Here is a 20,112-nt window from a genome sequence, read left to right as displayed (position 1 = left end):
ATTGAAATGGAATCACCAACAGTATGTGCTTTCACAACCAGCTTACCTAGTTCATCCTGTCTATGAGATTCATCCACGTTGCAGACACACTAATGGCCCCATGGCACCTCCCACACTCCAGGTGCTGTACCAAGGACATCATGGTTACTTTTTTACACTAAGGCCTTGATATTGAACCCATTTTCCGGAGAAGGAAGTTGGTTGAATCAGCAGTTCATTGCCACACAGTCAGGACTTGGAGAGGCTGGAATTCAAACCCCAGAGAGAGCCAGAACAGATTCTCTCTTCTCTTTTCTCTTAACAAACTTAAAGGGACCTGCCTCCATTATACCTAGAGATCTACAGCCTGGAATTTCCTCACAAGGGAGACCTGTTTCAGGGTTTTGTGCACTTGGGAGCCCAACAGGAGCACCCATTTTACTTTAGTCCCCTATTCCATGGGGAACATGGGCAAGGCAGAAGAGGAGGGGTGAGCAGCAGGTAAGGAGGGCGTCTCAGGAGGCCCAGACCTAGGCAGAAAAGGTTTGACAGCAAGAGAACGAAGAGGTTCATTCATTTAGTCAGTCAATATTTATTGAATGCCTGCTGTATGGCAGGCACTGTCCTAGGCACTTACTTTTTGGTTATCTACCTGTATGTATCAAACCACTCTAAAATGCAGTGGCTTAAAATGGACAACAAACATTTATTATCTCTCACAACTTTATAAGTTGGCTGGGCAGTTCTTCCACTGATCTCACTGAGGGACTTTTATGCTGCTGCAGCCAGATGGCAGCTGGAACTGAAGTCATCTGGGAGCTAGACTGGGCTGGCTGAGTCAAGATGGTGGCCTTATATGTCGGGCACCCTGGAAAGGACCCGGAGGGCTGGGCTCGGCTGGGACTAGTGCATTGCTGGGATTCCTTCTCTCTTTCTGTCCTCTATGGGCCCCTCCTTCTCCATGTGGCTTTTCCACATCTCCTCTCCATGTGGATTTCTCCAAGAGGGTATCCAGACTTCTTACATCACAGCTCCTAGAAGTAATAAAGTGGAAGTCACCAAGTCTTATTAAAGCTTAGGCCTGGCAATGGCATGGCACCACTTTGGCCATATCTTCCTGCTTAAGGTGAGTTACAAGCCTGGACCAGATTCAGCATGGGAGCGAACCCTACAAGGGAATGAATATCCTCCAGGGCCATCTTTGGAGAGTAGCTACCACCCCGCAAAACAGAAAATCATTTTCTTTTTTCATTTATTCAACAGACACTCACTGTCAGGCACATAGTCGCTTCTTAAAAGAGTATAGTTAAAGTAAACACCACTTTTGTTTGACTCACTATCATTCAGGATACCAGCCACTGAGAAGCTCTGTAAAGGGTAAATAACATTCATTGAGAGTTTACTGCATACCAGACCCTGAGCTCAGTGCTTTATGACGTCTAACTCATTTACTCCTTATTCATTTTCCCTCCTTTGAAGTAGGTGTTATTGTTTGTCCTATTTTCTAGATCACTTAGAAAATAGGTTATCTATTGCTGAATAACAAACCACCCCCAAACTTAGTGGTTTAAAACAACAATAATCATTTATTATCATTCGTGGTTTATTTGGATCAGCTGGGAAGTTCTGGCTTGGGGTCTCATGATGTTGTAGTCAGACTGTGACTGAGGATAGGGTCACTTTCTTTTTTTTTTTTTGAGACAGAGTTTCGCTTTTTTTGCCCAGGCTGGAGTGCAATGGCGCGATCTCGGCTCACCGCAACCTCCGCCTCCCGGGTTCAAGCGATTCTCCTGCCTCAGCCTCCCGAGTAGCTGGGATTACAGGCATGTGCCACCACCCCGGCTAATTTTGTATTTTTAGTAGAGACGGGGTTTCTCCATGTTGGTCAGGCTGGTCTTGAACTCCCGACCTCAGGTGATCCACCTGCCTCGGCCTCCCAAAGTGCTGGGATAACAAGCGTGAGCCACCGCGCCCGGCATGGATGGGGTCACTTTCAAGGCTTCTTCACTCACAGGTCTGGCGCCTGGGCTGGGAGGACACAAACAAGCGGAGGCTGCGAAAGCCAGGGTCTTTCAGGCATCTCTCTATCTATGTGGCTCTCCACATGAGCTCTCCAACATGGTAGCCCCAAGATAGCCGGACTTTTTTTTTTGAAACGGAGTTTCGCTCTTGTTGCCCAGGCTGGAGTGCAATGACGCAATCTTGGCTCACTGCAACCTCTGCCTCCTGGGTTCAAGCAATTCTCCTGCCTCAACCTTCTGAGTAGCTGGGATTACAGGCACCCACCACCACGCCTTTTTTTGTATTTTTAGTAGAGATAGGGTTTCTCCATGTTGGCCAGGCTGGTCTCGAACTCCTGACCTCAGGTGATCCACCCGCCTTGGCCTCCCAAAGTGCTGAAATTACAGGCGTAAGCCACCTTGCCCAGCTATTGCTGGAGTTTTTTACATGGTCACTCAGTGATCCAAAGGCACATATCCAGAGAGACAGAAACTGAGTCACTTTTCCTAACCCAGAACTTGGAAGCCATGCAGTGTCATTTATACCTCATTCTATTTGTTAAGGCAGTTAAAAAGGCCTGCCCAACACTATTCACAATAGCAAAGACTTGGAACCAACCCAAATGTCCATCAGTGATAGACTGGATTAAGAAAATGTGGCACATATACACCATGGAATACTATGCAGCCATAAAAAAGGATGAGTTCATGTCCTTTGTAGGGACATGGATGAAGCTGGAAATCATCATTCTGAGCAAACTATCACAAGGACAGAAAACCAGACACTGCATGTTCTCACTCATAGGTGGGAACTGAACAATGAGAACACTCGGACACCGGGTGGGGAACATCACATACCAGGGCCTGTTGTGGGGTGGGGGGATAGAGGAGGGATAGCAGTAGGAGATATACCTAATGGACGAGTTAATGGGTGCATCACACCAACACGGCACATGTATACATATGTAACAAACCTGCACGTTGTGCACATGTACCCTAGAACTTAAAGTATTAAAAAAAAAAAAAAAAAAAAAAAACAAAGACTCAGTGCAACAACAACAACAACAAAAAGACCTGCCCAGGTACAGCAGGAGGGAGAAACAGTTCCATTTCTTGATAGGAAATGTGTCAACAATCTGAGCCATATTTAAAACCACCATAGTCTATCACCTGGACATAAGTTATTTACATTCCTTTCACATACAAAATATACTCATTCTTTTCCAAAGATCCCCCAAACTCTCATCTATTATGGCATCAGATTTAGGCTAGAAAGGTCTAGGGTCCCATTATATAAACCATCCAGGTATGGAGGGAGTTCCTCAGATGCAATTTCTCAGGCACATTTCCTTAAGTACTATTCCTCTTTATTCAGAGACTTGTGAACTAAAGAGACAAGTTGTCTGCTACTGGACCAGGTGCAGTGACTCACATCTGTAATCCCAGCACTTTGGAAGGCCAAGGCAGTTGGATCACCTGAGGTCAGGAGTTCAAGACCAGCCTAAACAACATGGTTAAACTCTGTCTCTACTAAAAATATAAAAATTAGCTGGGCATGGTGGCAGGCACCTGTAATCCCAGCTACTCAGCAGGAGAAGAATCGCTTGAACCCAAGAGGCGGAGGTTGCAGTGAGCCAAGATCACACCACTGCACTCCAGCCTGGGCAAAAAGAGTGAAACGCTGTGTCAAAAAAAAAAAAAGTTATCTGCTATTTACACACTGAACATCCAATGATGAGATAGGCATAGCGTAGCCACTATAAACACTCTTATTCAAGAGAGGGGAAAGGAGGCATACAGCCATGACTGGTCCATAGCAATTCTGAAATCCATTCAGGCTCATATTGTATTGCCAATTTCTTGATTAGGGTTCAGTCCTACTGCCTGGGAATGATTCTTTGTGGTTTTTGGCTCTGTTCTCTAGATTCTTGGTTCCACCTTCTGAATCATCCTTCTTTCTCTATAAAAAATGGCTGGTGATATGGTTTGGTTGTGTCCCCACCCAAATCTCATCTTAAATTCCCACATGTTGTGGGAGGGACCTGGTGGGAGGTAACTGAATCTTGGGGGCAAGTCTTTCCCATGCTGTTCTTGTGATAGTGAATAAGACTCACGATATCTGATGGTTTTAAAAAGAGAAGTTTCCCTGCACAAGCTCATCATCTCTTTGCCTGCCACCATCCATGTAAGATGTGACTTGCTCCTCATTGCCTTCTGCCATGATTGGGAGGCTTCCCCAGCCATGTGGAACTGTACGTCCAATTAAACCTCTTTCTTATGTAAATTGCCCAGTCTCAGGTATGTCTTTATCAGCAGTGTGAAAACAGACTAATACATCTGGTGTTTCCAACTGAGTAGTTTTCAGCCTGTTTCCTTCCTATAGAATTTTGGGGGTCCAAAAGCCTTTTTTCATTTCATACTATTCTGACCCTTTTTGCCCAAGCTGGTGGTGCTTCTGACAAAATAATTATATTAAAAACTGTGTGGGTTTCCCATGAATCTTATTGGGGCTCACCCTATTAGTCAAAAGCTATAACCACACATTTCATCAAGAAAACATTCTCTACATTCTTCTTGTGAGGCTGATGTAAAACAATTTACTTAGGATACTTAGAAGCCCTGTTGTTTAATGAAGAGGATCTGTGAGGCACACTCTTTTTTATTTTATTTTTAATTTGTTTTTATTTTAATAGGAAATGCTTCATGAATTTGCATGTCATCCTTGCACAGGGGCCATGCTAACCTTTTCTGTATTGTTCCAATTTTAGTATATGTGCTGCTGAAGCGAGCACTGAGGCACACTCTTGAAATACTTAGAGGGCCTTTGTGTATTCAAAATATTTTATGAAGCCTTAGATATTTCTGAGATTTTAACAAAGGTTCTTGTAGTCCCACTCTGGATTTTATCTTTGTCCTGAAGCCCTTTCATACTTTGAGAATCTTTTGCCATCTGGGAGGCTGAGAATGAGAACCAGATTTATTTTCAAACCCAGCAAGCCCCTGACTCCTTTATATATTTTATAAATTTTGCTTGAAAGTTAAAGCTTCCTCTTAACTCATCTTTCTCTGTCTTTATCATATACAGCTAAAATAATCCAACTAGCATTGTCTTTTCTTCTTTTTTTTTGGAAAGAAGTTTCACTCTTATTGCCCAGGCTGGAGCGCAATGGCATGATCTCGGCTCACTGCAACCTCTGCCTCCCGGGTTCAAGTGATTCTCCTGACTCAGCCTCCTGAGTAGCTGGGATTATAGGTGCCCGCCACCACGCCCAGCTAATTTTTGTATATTTAGTAGAGACGAGGTCTCACCATATTGACCAGGCTGGTCTTGAACTTCTGACCTCAGGTGATCTACCTGCCTTAGCCTCCCAAAGTGCTAGGATTACAGGTGTGAGCCACCACGCCCAGCCCAACTAGCATTTTCTAATCCAACTAGCATTTTCAACAGTCTGCTTAAAAATTGTTTTAGCCCAAACCATTAGTTCATTAGGCATATTTTCTTCTTCTTTTTTCTTTTTTTTTGAGACAGAGTCTCACTCTGTCACCCAGGCTGGAGGACAGTGGCACAGTCTCAGCCCACTGCAACCTCTGCCCCCTGGGCTCAAGCAATTCTGCAGCCTTAGCCTTCCAAGTAGTTGGGATTACAGGCATGAGCCACCAAGCCCAGCTAATTTTTGTATTTTTAGTAAAGAAGGCATTTCACTGTGTTGGCCAGGCTGGTCTCAAACTACTGACCTCATGTGATCTGCCCATCTCAGCCTCCCAAAGTGCTGGGATTACAGGTGTAAGCCACCATGTCTGGCCTTCATTAGGCACATTTTCTATTGCTCACATAGCTTCAAGTGACAATGTTGCTAACTTTCTTCCACTACATAATAAGGGTTTGTCCCCTTTCCTTCTGCTTCCAATAACATTTTCTTACTTTCCTTTAAGCCCTCATCAGCTACTTCCTTGAGAACTATCAGACTTCCATTGACAATATCCTCAAAGTCCTTACAATCTCTGCCCATCTCCCAGTCCTAAAGCCACATGACTTAGGTTCTGTGATGGCAGCATTCCATCTCCAGGTTGTAGAAAAGTCTGCATCAACTATCTATTGCATGATAAGAAACCATCCCCAAACAGTGGTCTTAAGACAACAACAATCATTTATTTTGTTCATGAAATGTGAGGGTTGATGGGGACTAAACTAGGCACTTCTCACTCAGGGTGTCTCATGAGTTTGCAGTCAATTGGTGGCTGGGGCTGAGGTCAGCTCAAATGCTGGGGTCTAGACTAGAAGGTTCACACTGCTTGGGGCTGGATGACTGGGGCTTCTCAGGAATCTCTCCCTTTAAATGCAGTCCCTCTACAAGGCAGCCTCAGGGTAGCTGAGTTTCTTTCACAGCAGCTGAAGCCTCCCCACACAAGTGTCCCTAAAGGAATCATCAGAAGCTGCGGGGTCTTTTCTAACCTAACCTTGGAAATTACACAGTGCCACTTTTGCCACATTCTATTTGTCTAGGCACTGCCACATTTCCACCCAGTTGCAAAGGGAGGGGACATAGGCTCCACTTCTTGATGGGAAGAGAGTCAAAGGATTGTGTACATGTTTTAAAACACACAAGAGTTTAAGTAATATGTCCAAGGCCAAATAGCTGGAAAGTGATGGAGTTGAGGTTTGAACCCAGGCCTTCTGATTCTAGACTCACATTCTCAACTGCTAGTCTACACTGCCTCCTGTAAGTTGTGGACACAAATGGTCTACATGATGCAGAAGTTGGGGAGACAGGGGTTCCCTGACTTGGGAAAGTTACCATCTTGCTTTTCTTACCCAGCTTCCTTTCAGAAAGGTAGTAGGACTCATATTACCTTCTTTGGGGGTGGAGTGGCTTCCTGACTGTAAAATGAATGAACAAATCCGAGCTGGAGCAGCCTCCTCTCAAGGAATTATCTCTTCCTTGAGATCATTTTTTTCCCATGGCCATCAGTGCCTTGGCTGGTTTCCATGTCACTCTCACTGTGGCCTTCAGACACCTCCTTGTTATCTGTTCCTGTGCTCTTGGTCTTACGTTCTCACTACTAGTTTTTTTCACAGGGGGATGGAGGAGTATCCTTTGGCATTTCTTTCTTTCTTTCCTTCTTTCTTTCTTTTTTTTTTTTTTTTTTTTTTTTGAAATGGAGTCTCACTCTGTCACCCAGGCTGGAATGCAGTGGTGCAATCTCGGCTCACAGCAACCTCTGCCTCCTGGGCTCAAGTGATTCTTTCGCCTCAGCCTCCCGAGTAGCTGGGACTATAGGCATGCACCACCATGCCCGGCTAATTTTTTGTATTTTAGCAGAGATGGGGTTCCACCACATCGTCCAGGCTGGTCTTGAGCTACTGAGCTCAGGCAATCAGCCCACCTTGGCCTCCCAAAGTGCTAGGATTACAGGTGTGAGCCACCACCCCTGGCCTATCCTTTGACATTTCAAGAATGTCTGCCAGCCTGTTTGGAGGAAGGCATCCTTTCAAGCCTGAAGATCATTCGTCAGAAGAAGATGAGGCTTCTGTGGACTTTATCAGGCCAGAGAGTTTTCCTACATTTCCTTTAAGTCTTGACTTCGAGCAGGTTTGACTTTGAACATCTTTGTCATGAGCCTTAAAGTCCAGAATGGGACTTGCATGATAGACCATGTCCCGTGAATCTTGTCTGGAATATCCCTTCATATTCTGAATGACGCTTAGCTGCAGAAGATAGATCATCCTGAAAGCACATGGTGGACAGGTGTAAGACCGCCATAAATGGAGACGTCATCTGTGTGTTGCACAAAAGGGCTGGGCCAAGGAAGTGAGCAGAGTGTGGCCTGAAACCCAGCCTGCACTCCACCAGCCACACCTTCCACCCTGGTGAGGGACTGTGTCTGCCTGGAGGAAAGAAAAACTTTTTCTTACTTGTCCACCCAGAGCCAGGCATCTTTTTCTAACTCAATAAACATACCATATGTATTAACAGCAGCACCAGGGGAAGGTGAGAAGACAAAAATATAGTAACCTACTCCATAGGACAAGTCATAGAAATCAGCCCTGACAAATCACAATAATGGATTTATTAAATTTCAAGAAAAGGTTGAACAATTGAGGCTCAGGAAAGGATGTAAGCATCTGGAGTCAATGCATCTCCTCACCAGAACATTCCCATTAAAGCAACCGCGTTCTCACAGCTCCCCATCTCCGCCCCAGTTCAGAATTCCAGAATCTCGAGAGAGATAATCTGACTGGCCCAGCTTTGACCCTCTATACCAATCAGCCATGGCCAGGGCCAGGAGGAGTCACAGAATGTAGCATCTATGCCATCGACAACTGCTCAGCCCCCCTTGCCATGGGTGTCAGGTTGGTGCCCAGAGAAAAGGCCCTAATTGTGAGCCTTCCAGCCCTCCAAGAATTCCTACAGCAGTGCAGTACGATTGTCTAGCATTTGTGAGCTTCCCACAAAGTCCTGGGAAGTTGATCTGACCCAACCAGTGGGAACAAAATGTTCCTATAGCTGTTTAGCCATTTGATTTCACCCTACAAACACCAGGCAGTGACATTTTCCATTTTCCACATTTTTTCAAAGCTCTTGTTTATTAATGCTTTTAGCATCAATAAAAAGTCAAATTCTTCATATTCTTCTCCTTATTAAGACTGTGTCATCGGGTGTGGTGGCTCATGCCTGTAATCCCAAGCACTTTGGGAGACTGAGGTGAGTGGATGACTTGAGGTCAGGAGTTCGAGACCAGCTTGGCCACATGATGAAACCCCATCTCTACTAAAACTACAAAAATTAGCCTGGCATGGTGGCGCAGGCCTGTAGTCTCAGCTACTCGGGAGGCTGAGGCAGGAGAATTGCTTAAACCCAGGAGCTGGAGGTTGCAGTGAGTGGAGATTGCACCACTCTACTCCAGCCTGGGTAAGAGAGCGAGGCTCTGTCTCAAAAAAAAAAAAAGAAAGAAAAGAAAAAAGACCGTGTCACAGAAGACTAGAGCATTCAGCTCTGTAAAACTGTTCAGAGGCCAACCTAACATCAGAAATGAATTCTACTTTGGGAGGCCAAGGCAGGAGGATTACATGAGGCCAGGAGTTCAAGATAGCCTGGGCAACATAGCAAAACCCTGTCACTACAAAAATAATAAAAAATTAAGCCAGGGCCAGGCACGGTGACTCACGTCTGTAATCCCACTTTGGGAGGCCAAGGCGAGAGGATTATTTGAGTCCAGAAGTTTGAGACGAGCCTGGGCAACATAGCAAGACCCCATCTCTAGTCGATAATTAAAAAAAAAAAAAATTAGCTGAGCGTGGTGGCATGCATGACTATAGTCCCACCAACTTGGGAGGCTGAGGCAGAAGGATTGCTTGAATGATCCCTGTCTCAAAAAAAAAGAAAGAAGGAAATGAATTTTGGCAAAAGCCACAAAATTAGTTTGTAGTGTCTTGATTGGCAATCTCTTAAAATATTTTTTTTAAATTATGATATACAGTCATGAACCACATAATGATGTTTCAGTCAACAAAGCATCGCATATACAATAGTAGTCTCATAAGACTATGATACCACATTTCTACTGTACCTTTTCTATGTTTAGATACACAACTACTTGCCATTGTGTTACACTTGCCTTCATTATTCAGTACAGTAACATACAGTAAGGGTTTGCAGCCTTCGAGCAATAGGCTAGGCCATATAGTCTAAGTGTGTAATCAGCTATTCCATTCTAAGTTTGTGTAAGTTCACTCGATAATGTTCACACAATAACAAAATTGCTTAACAATGTATCTGTAAGAACTTATTCCTCATAATTAACCCATGCATGACTATATTTAAAATGTACACAAAATGGTTTAACAGAAATCCTCATAGCCTCTCCCCAGATTCAACAGATATTAACATTTTGCTTCAGATTACCTTATATTTTTCAAAGGAATAAAACGTTACAGCTACAGTCAAATCCCTGCCCCATATCCCTTCTCTCTCCCACTCACACAGATATGCGTGCCATCCTAAAGTTGGTGGCATCATTTCCAAGAGTGATTTTGGTTTTGACATTTTGTTTGGCCCTCAGGTGCAAAAGCTTGAGTTCATCATTCTCCTCGATGGCACGCTGTCATCACCGTTCTGTACAGAGACCCTCTCTTGTTTTATTTATTTATTTCTTTAATCCTCATTCACCAGCCCAGTCCCCCATCTATGAATGAGGCAACCACATTAGTGTGTTTGACATCACATCTTTGTCTGTGTCTCTATAAAACATATGTTGCCGACTGGGTGCAGTGGCTCATGCCTGTAATCTCAGCACTTTGGGAGGCCGAGGCAGGTGGATCACCGGAGGTCAGGAGTTCAAGACCAGCCTGGGCAACATAGTGAAACTCTGTCTCTACTAAAAATACAAAAACTAGCTGGCCATGGTGGCGGGCTCCTGTAATCCCAGCTACTCTAGAGACTGAGGCAGGACAATCGCTTGAACCCAGGAGGTGGACGTTGCAGTCAGCCGAGATCGTGCCATTGCACTCTAGACTGAACGACAAGTCGAAACTTTGTCTCAAAATAAAAAAAAAAGTTGCCTTTCTGTGCACATGTATTTTTAGTTTATATGAATGATGTGCTGCAGATTTCATTCTATTTCTTGCCTTCTTCAGGCAGCACTGTTTTAAGGTCCATCCACATTTTTGGGTGTACATCTAGTTGGTTCTGCATTCGCCCCATTGTATTATACTTATCCCATTCTTATTCCATTCCCCAGGTGAAGTGGGAGAGAGAGAGGCAACCTGAGGAGATGACGGGCCTGTCCTTGAGACTCCATCCTAGGAGAGGGATACTAATGTCCCCTTTCCAACCACATGTGTACATGTGTGCATGCATATGTGCACACACACACACACACACACACACACACACACACACACACCCCTTCAGCTGGGAACGTGGGAAGGTTGGGGTGTGGGAAAGAAATGGGGAGTTCAATCAGAGGAGGATCTATCCTGGAGCTCTGGTACTATGAAATCCAAGTCGTTGCCTCCTCCAGGAAGCCTGCCTTGACCACCCTGTTCCATGCAGATCTCTCCCTCTTCTGGGGATGGCAAATCTCATTTAATCATACACTAGTCTAATCTAGTCTTTCTGTTACTATCTCCCTGATCAGACTGAAATCCCATTAAAGGGAAAGACCATCTCTTGTTCTTTCTGTCTCTCTTGCTCAAGGCCTGTCCCAGAGGAAGTGAGAGCAGGGAGTGGGAAGTTGGATTTTGCTTTATTCAGGTTCCACTTCCTCTGTTTTAGGAACATGCCATCTTTCAGCAAACAATTATGTGCCAGGTTCGTAGAAGTCTGGAGAGGAAACGTGCACTGTGCCAGCTCTCAGGGGGCCTTTTTCATGGGGAATGTGAACATCCAAACACAAAGCTGGAGGACAAGGTGGAGGGTACACAGATCTGAGCATGTACCTGGGGCACAGAGGAGGAACCGCCAGCTCAGTGCACAGGGGGGCCAGGGAGGGCTTCCAGCAGAGGTCACAACCAAGCTGAACCTAAAAGAGAAGAGTTAAGCTTAGAGCTGGGCTTGGAACAAGGGGAATATGAATTAACATGGGGAGGAAGCAAGAAATCTTGTGTGTGTTCCAGTCATTATGGCTGTGTAACAAATTATCATAATATTGGCATAAAACAACCCTTAATTATGTTTGGTATCAAGTCAGGGTCAGGAATCCAGACAGGGCACAGCAGGAGGAGCTTGTCTCTGCTCTCTGTTGACTGGGGCCTCCACTGGAAGCACTGAAGGCTGGGGTTTGGAATCATCTAAAAGCTCATTCACTCACAAATCTAGTGGTTGAACCTGGTTGCAGGTTGGAGGCCTCAGATCTCCTCCACATGGGTCTCTCCATGTGGGCCAGTTTGGGCATTTCCATAGCACAGTGTTTAGATTCCTACAGCACACATCCCAAAGAAGAGAGAGAGAGCTAGGTGGCAGTTTTAGCTTTTATATGACTTAGCATCAAAAATCATCCCTTTTGCCATAGTCTGTTGGTTAGAGCGGTCTCAAGCCCCTATCCCAATTTGATTAAGGAAACAGAGACCCCCTTCCTCTCAGTGGGAGGAGTGTCAGTCACATTGCAAGAGCATGTAGGTTGTAAGATATATTGTGGTGCGGTCATCTTTGGAAAACACAATCCCCACCACCTGTGTTGATGGGGATGGGAGGGGGTGGGGGAACAACAATAGACCAGTGTCCACTATTACTGGAGCAGCACGTGTGAGGTGAAGGCAGGAAAAAACAAGGCAACAAGGATAGGTCAGGCCAGGTTCTGGAGGGTCTTAAAAAGCACACGTAGAGGTTAGGTGCGGTGACTCAGGCCTGTAATCCCAGCACTTTGGGAGGCTGAGGTGGGCTGATTGCGAGGTCAGGAGTTCCAGACCAGCCTGGCCAACATGGTGAAACCCCGTTTCTATTAAAAACACAAAAAATTAGCTGGGCATGGTGGTGTGTGCCTATAATCCCAGCTACTCGGGAGGCTGAGGTAGGAGAATTGCTTAAACCCAGGAGGCGGAAGTTGCAGTGAGCTGAGATCGCGCCATTGCACTCCAGCCTGGGTGACAGGGTGAGACTCCATCTCAAAAAAAAAAAAAAAAAAAAAAAAAGCACACATAGGACAATGTTTACAGATAAAGGAAGACTTTGGAAGCCCCAGGACTCCTGCTCTCTTTTTCCCATCCACCAAGCATCTTCTCTGTGTTTGATCAGAAAATATGCAAAGCCCCCCATGAGTACCTGAAGCAGAGGAACTCTCAGGGTTTAGGCTTTCACGTAAGTTGGCTCTTCAAATGTATGGCAAGGTGGTGGACAGCAGTAAAGCCAGGTCTGTGTCCTGGGAGTTAGAGTCAAGGGTAGCTAGCCAGCAGCTTCCTACCCCTGTTCCTATGTTCGCGTGCACACCACATGTAACTGGCCAAGCCCAGTCTCTCAACCTGAGTCCCATGGATGCTGCTGCTTGGGTGGCAGGTGGAGACTCTTCAGAAGTGTCCTGCCAGGTCCACTTTGAATGGCCCTAGGCAGAGCACCATTCATGCTTCATACACACAAGCTTAGGAGGTATAGGCCAAAGGGGTAGCATGATACCAAGAAGAGAGCTTTAGCTTGGGACGGGAGTCCTGTGTCCTTATCCTGCCTCTGCTCAACCAGCTGTGGGCCTTGGGGAGGACATTACCTCTGCTGGATCTTGCAGGCAAATGCAAGGATTGGACTAGACAGGAGTTTTCTCCAAGTGTAATCCTTGGAACTCATGCATTAAAATCACCCACCCAAAAAACTACAGTGAGATACCACCTCACACTCACTAGAATGTTAAAATCACAAAGACTGACAATATCAAGTGCTAATGAAAAGGTAGAACAACTGGAACCCTCATATATTGCTGGTGTGGATGCAAAATCATACAGCCACTTTAGAATCTACTAAAGCTAAATACCTTCCCTATGACCCAGCAATTTCACTCCTAGACATTTACCCAAAAGATAAAAACACATGTTCACATAAAAAAAGACTCATACAAAACGATCATAGCAGCTTTATTTATAACAGCCAAAAATTAGAAACAGTCCAGGTGTCTGTCCATCAATAGGTGAATGGATCAAAAAAACTGTTTAATCAAAAGAAAGAAACTAAACTATTAATACACACAACGTGAATGGATTTCAAAAACATGATTCCAAATGAGAATAGTCAGAAACAAAACAAATGTATACTGTATGGCTCCATTTATCATGAAGTCCAAAAACAGATGAAACTTTAGGAATGGTGCTAGAAATCAGAGCAGTAGTTACCTGGGAGGATGAGCAGTGGGGTCGAGAAACTGGAAAGAGGATCCATGGTACTTTCTGGAGTGATGGAATTGTTCTATATCTTGATGGGATGTGGGTGACATGGAATTGCACACTTAAAATCTGTGTATTTAATTTCCCTGTTATATCTTATATTTTGTTACATATTATTAAAAGTAAAATATTTAGACTGGTAAAATGCAGTTTCCTGGGCGCCCCAGACTCACTGAGTCAGGGAGTCCTCTCTGGCGAGGCCCTGGAATCTGCATGCTGAACGGGCTCCAGCTTTGGAGAGAGCATTAGATTTGAGGCCCAGGTCCCCAGGGGCGATACCCACACGCCGCTCCCTGCCCCCCACCCCGGGACGCCCCCCACTGCACACGATCCCACTCGGCCCTTGGCGCTTCCCCCTCTCCCCAAGCCCCCAGCCCCTCTGCCCAGTCGCCCCTGGTAACCAAGAAAGGGCTTGAAAATCCTCAAAGTGCAGCCGCCCGGGGAGGGGCCGTCCACAGTGTCAGCAAGACAAGGGCACATACAAAATGCGGGGTAATTGCCGCTTCTCTAATTCGGGGCCCTTTGTGCGGCGGCGCGGAGCCGGCGGCCGCGCTCCCAAGCCCGGGCCTTTCAGCCGCCCAGGGGGGGCCCCCGGCGGCCGCGCTCCCCGCGCTCCGCCGCGCATAATTAATCGGGCTTCACAGGGCCCGGGACAAAGGCGCCCATTCACCCCGCCGCTCCTCCCCCCGGGGATATTGTTATTTCTAAAAACTGCAGCCAGCTGGGCCGCAGAGAAACGTCAGCTCTGTGGGAGAATGAGCGCCCGGCCGGGCCGCGAGGAGACTGGGAGCTCTGTCTCTCGCGCCCCGCGCGGGATTAGAGCGGCCAGGGAGCTGGGGTGGGCAGGGGGCCCGGGGTCTTTTCTGAAGTCTGCACGACTCCTCAGAAAGCCTCGTGATTTCCATGGGGCCCTGGAGGAGGGCGCCATGGAAATGGTAATGCGGGGCATTGAAGCTGGCTCATAGGGAAGGAGGGGGGTTGCGTCCAGGCTGCCCAGGCCGTGGCACGGCTCCCGGGTGGGAGGGGCCGGTGGACGGCCCAGTGGCCAGGCCCGGGTGCCCCCACCTGTACCAGGCCCTCCCAGACACCGGGAAAAATGCATCCAGGAATAAAGGCCCGAGTCTGGGTCCGAGGAGCCTGCAGTTAATTTAGGGGCGGGGGATGTGGTGCCTCCACAGTAACCCAGCTCCGCTCCAAGGACCACCAGGAAAGCTGGTTGAAAGCATTGCCTACACACGCCTGGGCCTCACCACCGGGGATTCAGGCTCCCAACTTTCCAGGCATCTGCATTTTCCTAAGCTCTCCAAGCGCCTCTGAAGCCCGCCAACATTTGGTTACCACTCAGCACTGTCCTAGGAAGGTGGCTCCAGTGCTCCACGTCCCATTTCACAGGCGGGAAATGGGCCCAAGGAGATAAACAGACTTGTCCAAGATCACAGAACAGAGATGGAACTGGACCATGGGCATGTTGGTTGTATACAAAAGCAGAACAGAAGAAGGGAGAGGGTGCTAGAAAGGGGGTCTCAGGCCTCACTTCCTCCCCTAAGCATTCCCTGGCAGCTCGGCGCGTCTGAGCTCTCCCTTCCCTGGCCTCTCCTTGCAGGAGACCTGTCTGCCTGGTTAAATGCCTCCAGCGTGTTCTTCTCTGCCTCGTGGATTTGCGGGGGGTTCTCCTACCTGCTCCATCAGAGGCACGGTTGAGTGCAGGCCCAGAGGCCCCACTGGTTTTATGCCAGGGTCAGTGCCCAGCAGAGCTCCAGCCAGGGCTTACTGGATGGGAGCAGCATCTCATGACTCCAGGGTCCAGGCCTTCTAGGCTGCATTCCTCTTCAAAGTCCAGTGTCCTCCCCAGGCCAAGGAGAGGCCCAGGTCCCAGGTCGGCAGTGCTGGGCTTCACCTTTGCCACTGAACCCAAGGAAACGAGCACCCGTCTATTCCTCCTCCCAAAGCTGGGAGCAGTTGTGAAGAGCCGCCATGAATTTCCAAAACCTCAGCATCCTGAACGCCTCCCAGAACAAGCAGAGGCCTTTCCAAAACCCTGCCCCTCCAAGCCCGTCTTACTGAGACATTCTGTCCCTCGGCTATACTCTGGAAAATGTTCTCTCAGCCTAAGACTGCCAGTCCCAAGCAGGGCCACAGGCCTCAGAGCCAGACCGCACCACAGGGCCTTGCTCCTCCAGGTGAGTCAGGGAAAGGAAGCTGCCTGTATTTTCAGAAGAGCCCAGGCTGTCCTCCAAGGCCCAGAGAGGGTGCCCAGCCAAGCTCATTTCTGCTGCTACCACGCCATGCAAGACACTGGAAAGCCAACATCACATGACATTCACATCTGTGGGTGGAAGAATGTGCAGAAAACTCGAGAACAAAGTAGAGGGAAGGAGAGCACAGAGTTCAGCCAAGCCTCTAAGGGGACAGACCAGCTGTCCAGTAACAAGCAGACTCAAGCACAGCCACGGAAGTCAACAGATTTTCCCAGGGGGACCCTGTGACCTAGGCAGCCCCCAGCAGCCAGGCCACCAGCACAGCATCAAGCAGAAAACCAATCCAGCTCTGTCTCCCATTAAATCAGCTTTACTTAAGATATAGAATGACCCAATACTGTCTGAAAATGAGATGACCAAGGCTCAGCTAAGAGGAAGCCAGACTATGTAAAAGAATGTCCTTGAAATATAAACTGAAATATTTAAGGGTAAAGGGGCAATATGTCTCTAAATTTTTCTCAAATGATTTCATAAATGTAAATAATTGGTGAATCTGGGGAAAGGGTATATAGGAATTCCTTATATAGTCTTATAACCTTTCTGAAGTTTGAAATTTAAAAACCAAAACAGTAGGCAGCAGACACACCGAAACATCATGGCACCGATATTACAAATCCCATACCCAGGGAAGGGACTCAGCTCTCCGGTTACCTTCCCCCTGCAACACACAGTCACACTCACACTCAAAGTGCTTGGAAATGCACACCTAAGATCTGTGAATTTCATATTATTAAAAATAAAACATTTGAACTGGTAAAATGCAGTCCAAAGATGCATGCCTCTTTCACTGTCTTCTGTCATAGCAATTTGTGAACCCAAGTCAGGCTCAGCGTCCTTAAGGGGAAGGCCTGTGTTGTTTACCTCTGAATCCTACTGCAGCTAGCAATGCACTTTGTAAATGGTAGGCATCTAATCAAACCTAGAATCCAATCATTTGCCATGTAAGGTTTCTAGCTCTAAGTGAAGTGGAAGGAGGAAGAGAAGGGGGTAGGTAGCCACATGGAAGAAGAAACCAAGAAAGATGGCAGAGTCCACATGGATTTTCCAGTCCAGTACACTTATGTCAGAACTAATTTTTTTGTTTTGTTTGGGTTTTTTTTTTTTTTTTTTTTTTTCCAGACAGAGTCTCACTCTGTCACCCAGGCTGGAGTGCAGTGGCACAATCTTGGCTCACTGCAACCTCTGCATCCTGGGTTCAAGCTATTCTCCTGCCTCAGCCTCTCAAGTAACTGGGATTACAGGTGCACACCACCACACCTGGCTAATTTTTTGTATTTTTAGTAGAGACGTGGTTTCACCATGTTGGGCAGGCTGCTCTTGAACTCCTGACCTCAAGTGATCTGCCTGCCTTGGCCTCCCAAAATGCTGGGATTACAAGGGTGAGCAGCCGCGCCCAGCCAAAAGTTTTTTTTTCAAGGTTAGTTAGTGGTTAAGCACAGCTGGTGGTTACCGGAGTCAACAATGGACTTACTAAACATTGCCTTATTCTCTGAGTGTTTTGTGTATTTGAATATTGTCCCTCCACTGAGACCACAGGGGTAACGGCCTTTCCTCTCCCTACCCTCCCTTGGCCATCCTATGAACTTAATAGAGACACAGACCTGTGATGTGCCCTTAAGTGCCTCTATCAGACTCGAAGCTCCATGAGGGCAGGGCTGTGTCTTATTTGCTCTCTTCAGCATCCCCAGCACTTAGCACAGTGGTTGACACATTGTTGGTGACTAGTACATACTAGTTAAATCATCATAGAGTGAATGAATGGGAGTTTTGTTGAGTTTAATTGAGTTTAGTTGAGTTGGGTTGAGTGGGGTTGAGTTGGGTTGGGTGGAGTTGAATTGGGTTCAGTTGGATTGGGTTGAGTTGAGTTGCCTTCTTCCCCAGGGTACATTGAGCAGGTTCTTTGGGAGTCATGCTTCTGACATCAGATGCTCAACCACAGACTCAGAATTAATGCAAGCCTCCCCTCTCTGCTTTAACTCCCACTCTTAGAGCAGATCTCTCTGGCTGCTGATTCTATCACCAAAGATGGTGGAGCTCTCTATGGCCAGTGTAATATGATCAAAGTTAGGATAAGGTCCTCTTCTCATGGTCCTTTTGGGTGGGGCTACTTCGGGAAGAGGAGCTTTGGTAAAGCACCTTTCTGGTGAAGGCAGGATCTTCTGTAGGAAAGCTCTGGATTGAAGTTATGGTACCATCACCCCCGACCTCCACCACCCCATCACTCTATCCCCACATACACAATAGGAACAAGGCTAGGGCATGGGGGGCAGCAGAGAGCAGCACCCTGCAGGTGCCAGTGACTGAGGGAGAGCAGTAGGCCTGAGGGAAGCAGGGGGAGTGTGGCCCACGACCAGTAGGAGCTCCATGTTTCTCCCTGATGCTTGGGGCAGGGCACTTGTGATAGGGCAGGGGAGGTGCATCTCCCTGTCACTAACAGGAACAGGAAACTGAGGCCTGGGGATCTTCAATCAGGCCCTCTGAGGTCTTCCAGCCTCCAACCCCTGGGCTAGGAGCCTTGTGTAGCAATCTTCCTGTTGCTATCATGGAGACTTGAGCCCCAGCTCAGCCCTGGGAAGGGTTGGATGCATTCCTGGCCATATGGATGGTACGTTTCATTCAGGCTGTCCAGATGTTTATGTCCCCCCAAATTCATATGTTGAAACCCTCACCCCCAAAGTGATGGAGGTAGGAGGTGATTAGGTCCTGGGGGTGGAGCCCTCATGAAAAGGATTAGTGCCCTTATATTATGCCCTGAGACAGACCCCTCACCCCTTCTGCCACGTGAGGTTATGAGGAGATCGCCCTCACCAGACGCTGAATCTGCCAGCACCCTGATCTTGGACTTCCAGCCTCCAGAACTGTGAGAAACACATGTCTGCTGTTTACAAGCCATCCAGTCTATGATATTAAATGTCTGCTGTTTATAAGCCATCCAGTCCATGATATTTTGTTATCATGGCCTGAATGGACTCAGATATCAGAGATATTTCTGTATAGCCTGGGGGAAGGAAGAGTTCCTCCTCTCACATCACCTACTGTGGGCTGGACTATGGTGAGAAAACCTCCCCTTTCCAGCACCTCTCACCATCTCCCTGCTCCCCTTTACAGGAAACCCCTTCCTGGGCCTTTGGGGCATGGGCATGGCTGGGCATGCTCCCAGCACACTTCATGTTTGCTTCCAACCTAAGAAAAGCCAGGCTTCGCAGCAGGGAGCTCTTTCTCCCTCCCGACCTCCCCCTTTCTTCTCTGTCTGCCTCCCCTTCACTCTCCCCTATCTCCATCCCCTCAAACCCAAGAGTTTCCAAAGTGACAACATGTGGGCCCCAAATCAAACCCCTGTCCACAGGTCCTGCCTGCGTCCCTCTTCCTCCCCAAGCTCCCCAGCCTGGCCACCCTTGTCAGCCCCACCCCCACTCCCACCCCCACCATTCCTCCTTGTGGACAACTTTCTAAATGCAGCCACACTTCCCCTTTTGAGCCACAGGGCCTATAAAACAGCTGCAGACAGTCAGCGGCACTGCGAAAGTCCCCTTGCCAAGTTTGGCTGAGACCAACACCCTCTAACTCTAGCCATTGCTCCCCCACTCCCAGGCACTGAGAGAACAGGCTCCTTTTCAAGTAAACAGTGGGGAGACATCATGTTCCCAACATTCTAATCTAAAGAGGACTCACTGAGGGGCCCAGCCAGGGGGAGGCGGCAGCCCAAAGCCTAGCCTGGCTTCCCACATCCCCAACCCTGCCAGTGCCCTGTGAGACCCTGGCTACTCCACCCCCTCCAGACACAGTCTTCTGTTTTGCAGGATAAGGGGATAGCTTGGTTGGTTTCCTGGTCCTTTCTGAGTCTAAAACTCCGTAAATCGGTCATTTCTCCTTAAGGTGTGCCTGCGCAGTGCCTGGAGAGGGAAGGGGCTTTGCTGAGAGACATGCTGCCACCTGAGGGTTGTCCAGACGCGAACTCAGTCCCCCACCTGCCCTTCTGTGCTCTTTCTGCAACACTTTGGAGTAGCTCTCA

General features: G+C 47.5%; 1 protein-coding gene and 1 non-coding gene across 15 annotated transcripts in view; both read right to left on the bottom strand.

The window, feature by feature from the left end:
- Nucleotides 1-555: 555 nt before the first annotated feature.
- LOC106992921 (uncharacterized) overlaps nt 556-20,112 on the bottom strand; it is a 72,830-nt gene continuing 53,273 nt past the window's right edge. For 4 of the 14 annotated variants that reach the window (XR_013402807.1, XR_013402809.1, XR_013402805.1 and 1 more), the window contains 2 exons: nt 11,419-11,501; nt 556-1,013 (listed from right to left, as the gene is read on the bottom strand). Coding sequence is in view for 4 of the 14 variants with exons in the window: in XM_077959670.1 (XP_077815796.1) it covers nt 818-1,013; nt 11,419-11,501 (279 nt within the window). In the remaining 10 variants the exon portion in view is untranslated. Of the gene's footprint in view, nt 1,014-6,109; nt 7,867-8,036; nt 9,345-11,418; nt 11,502-13,791; nt 13,871-14,015; nt 14,132-14,324; nt 15,093-15,519; nt 16,285-20,112 lie in introns of those variants that run through there. The other 10 variants (XR_001439050.3, XR_013402806.1, XM_077959669.1 and 7 more) reach the window with 10 other exon arrangements.
- LOC114672082 (U6 spliceosomal RNA) lies at nt 4,665-4,771 on the bottom strand. Its single transcript, XR_003722272.1, has one exon. It is a non-coding gene; the product is annotated as a U6 spliceosomal RNA (small nuclear RNA).

This window comes from Macaca mulatta, chromosome 13 (assembly GCF_049350105.2).
Source record: "Macaca mulatta isolate MMU2019108-1 chromosome 13, T2T-MMU8v2.0, whole genome shotgun sequence".
NCBI lineage: Eukaryota > Metazoa > Chordata > Mammalia > Primates > Cercopithecidae > Macaca > Macaca mulatta.
This window is presented reverse-complemented; position numbering and strand designations above follow the sequence as displayed.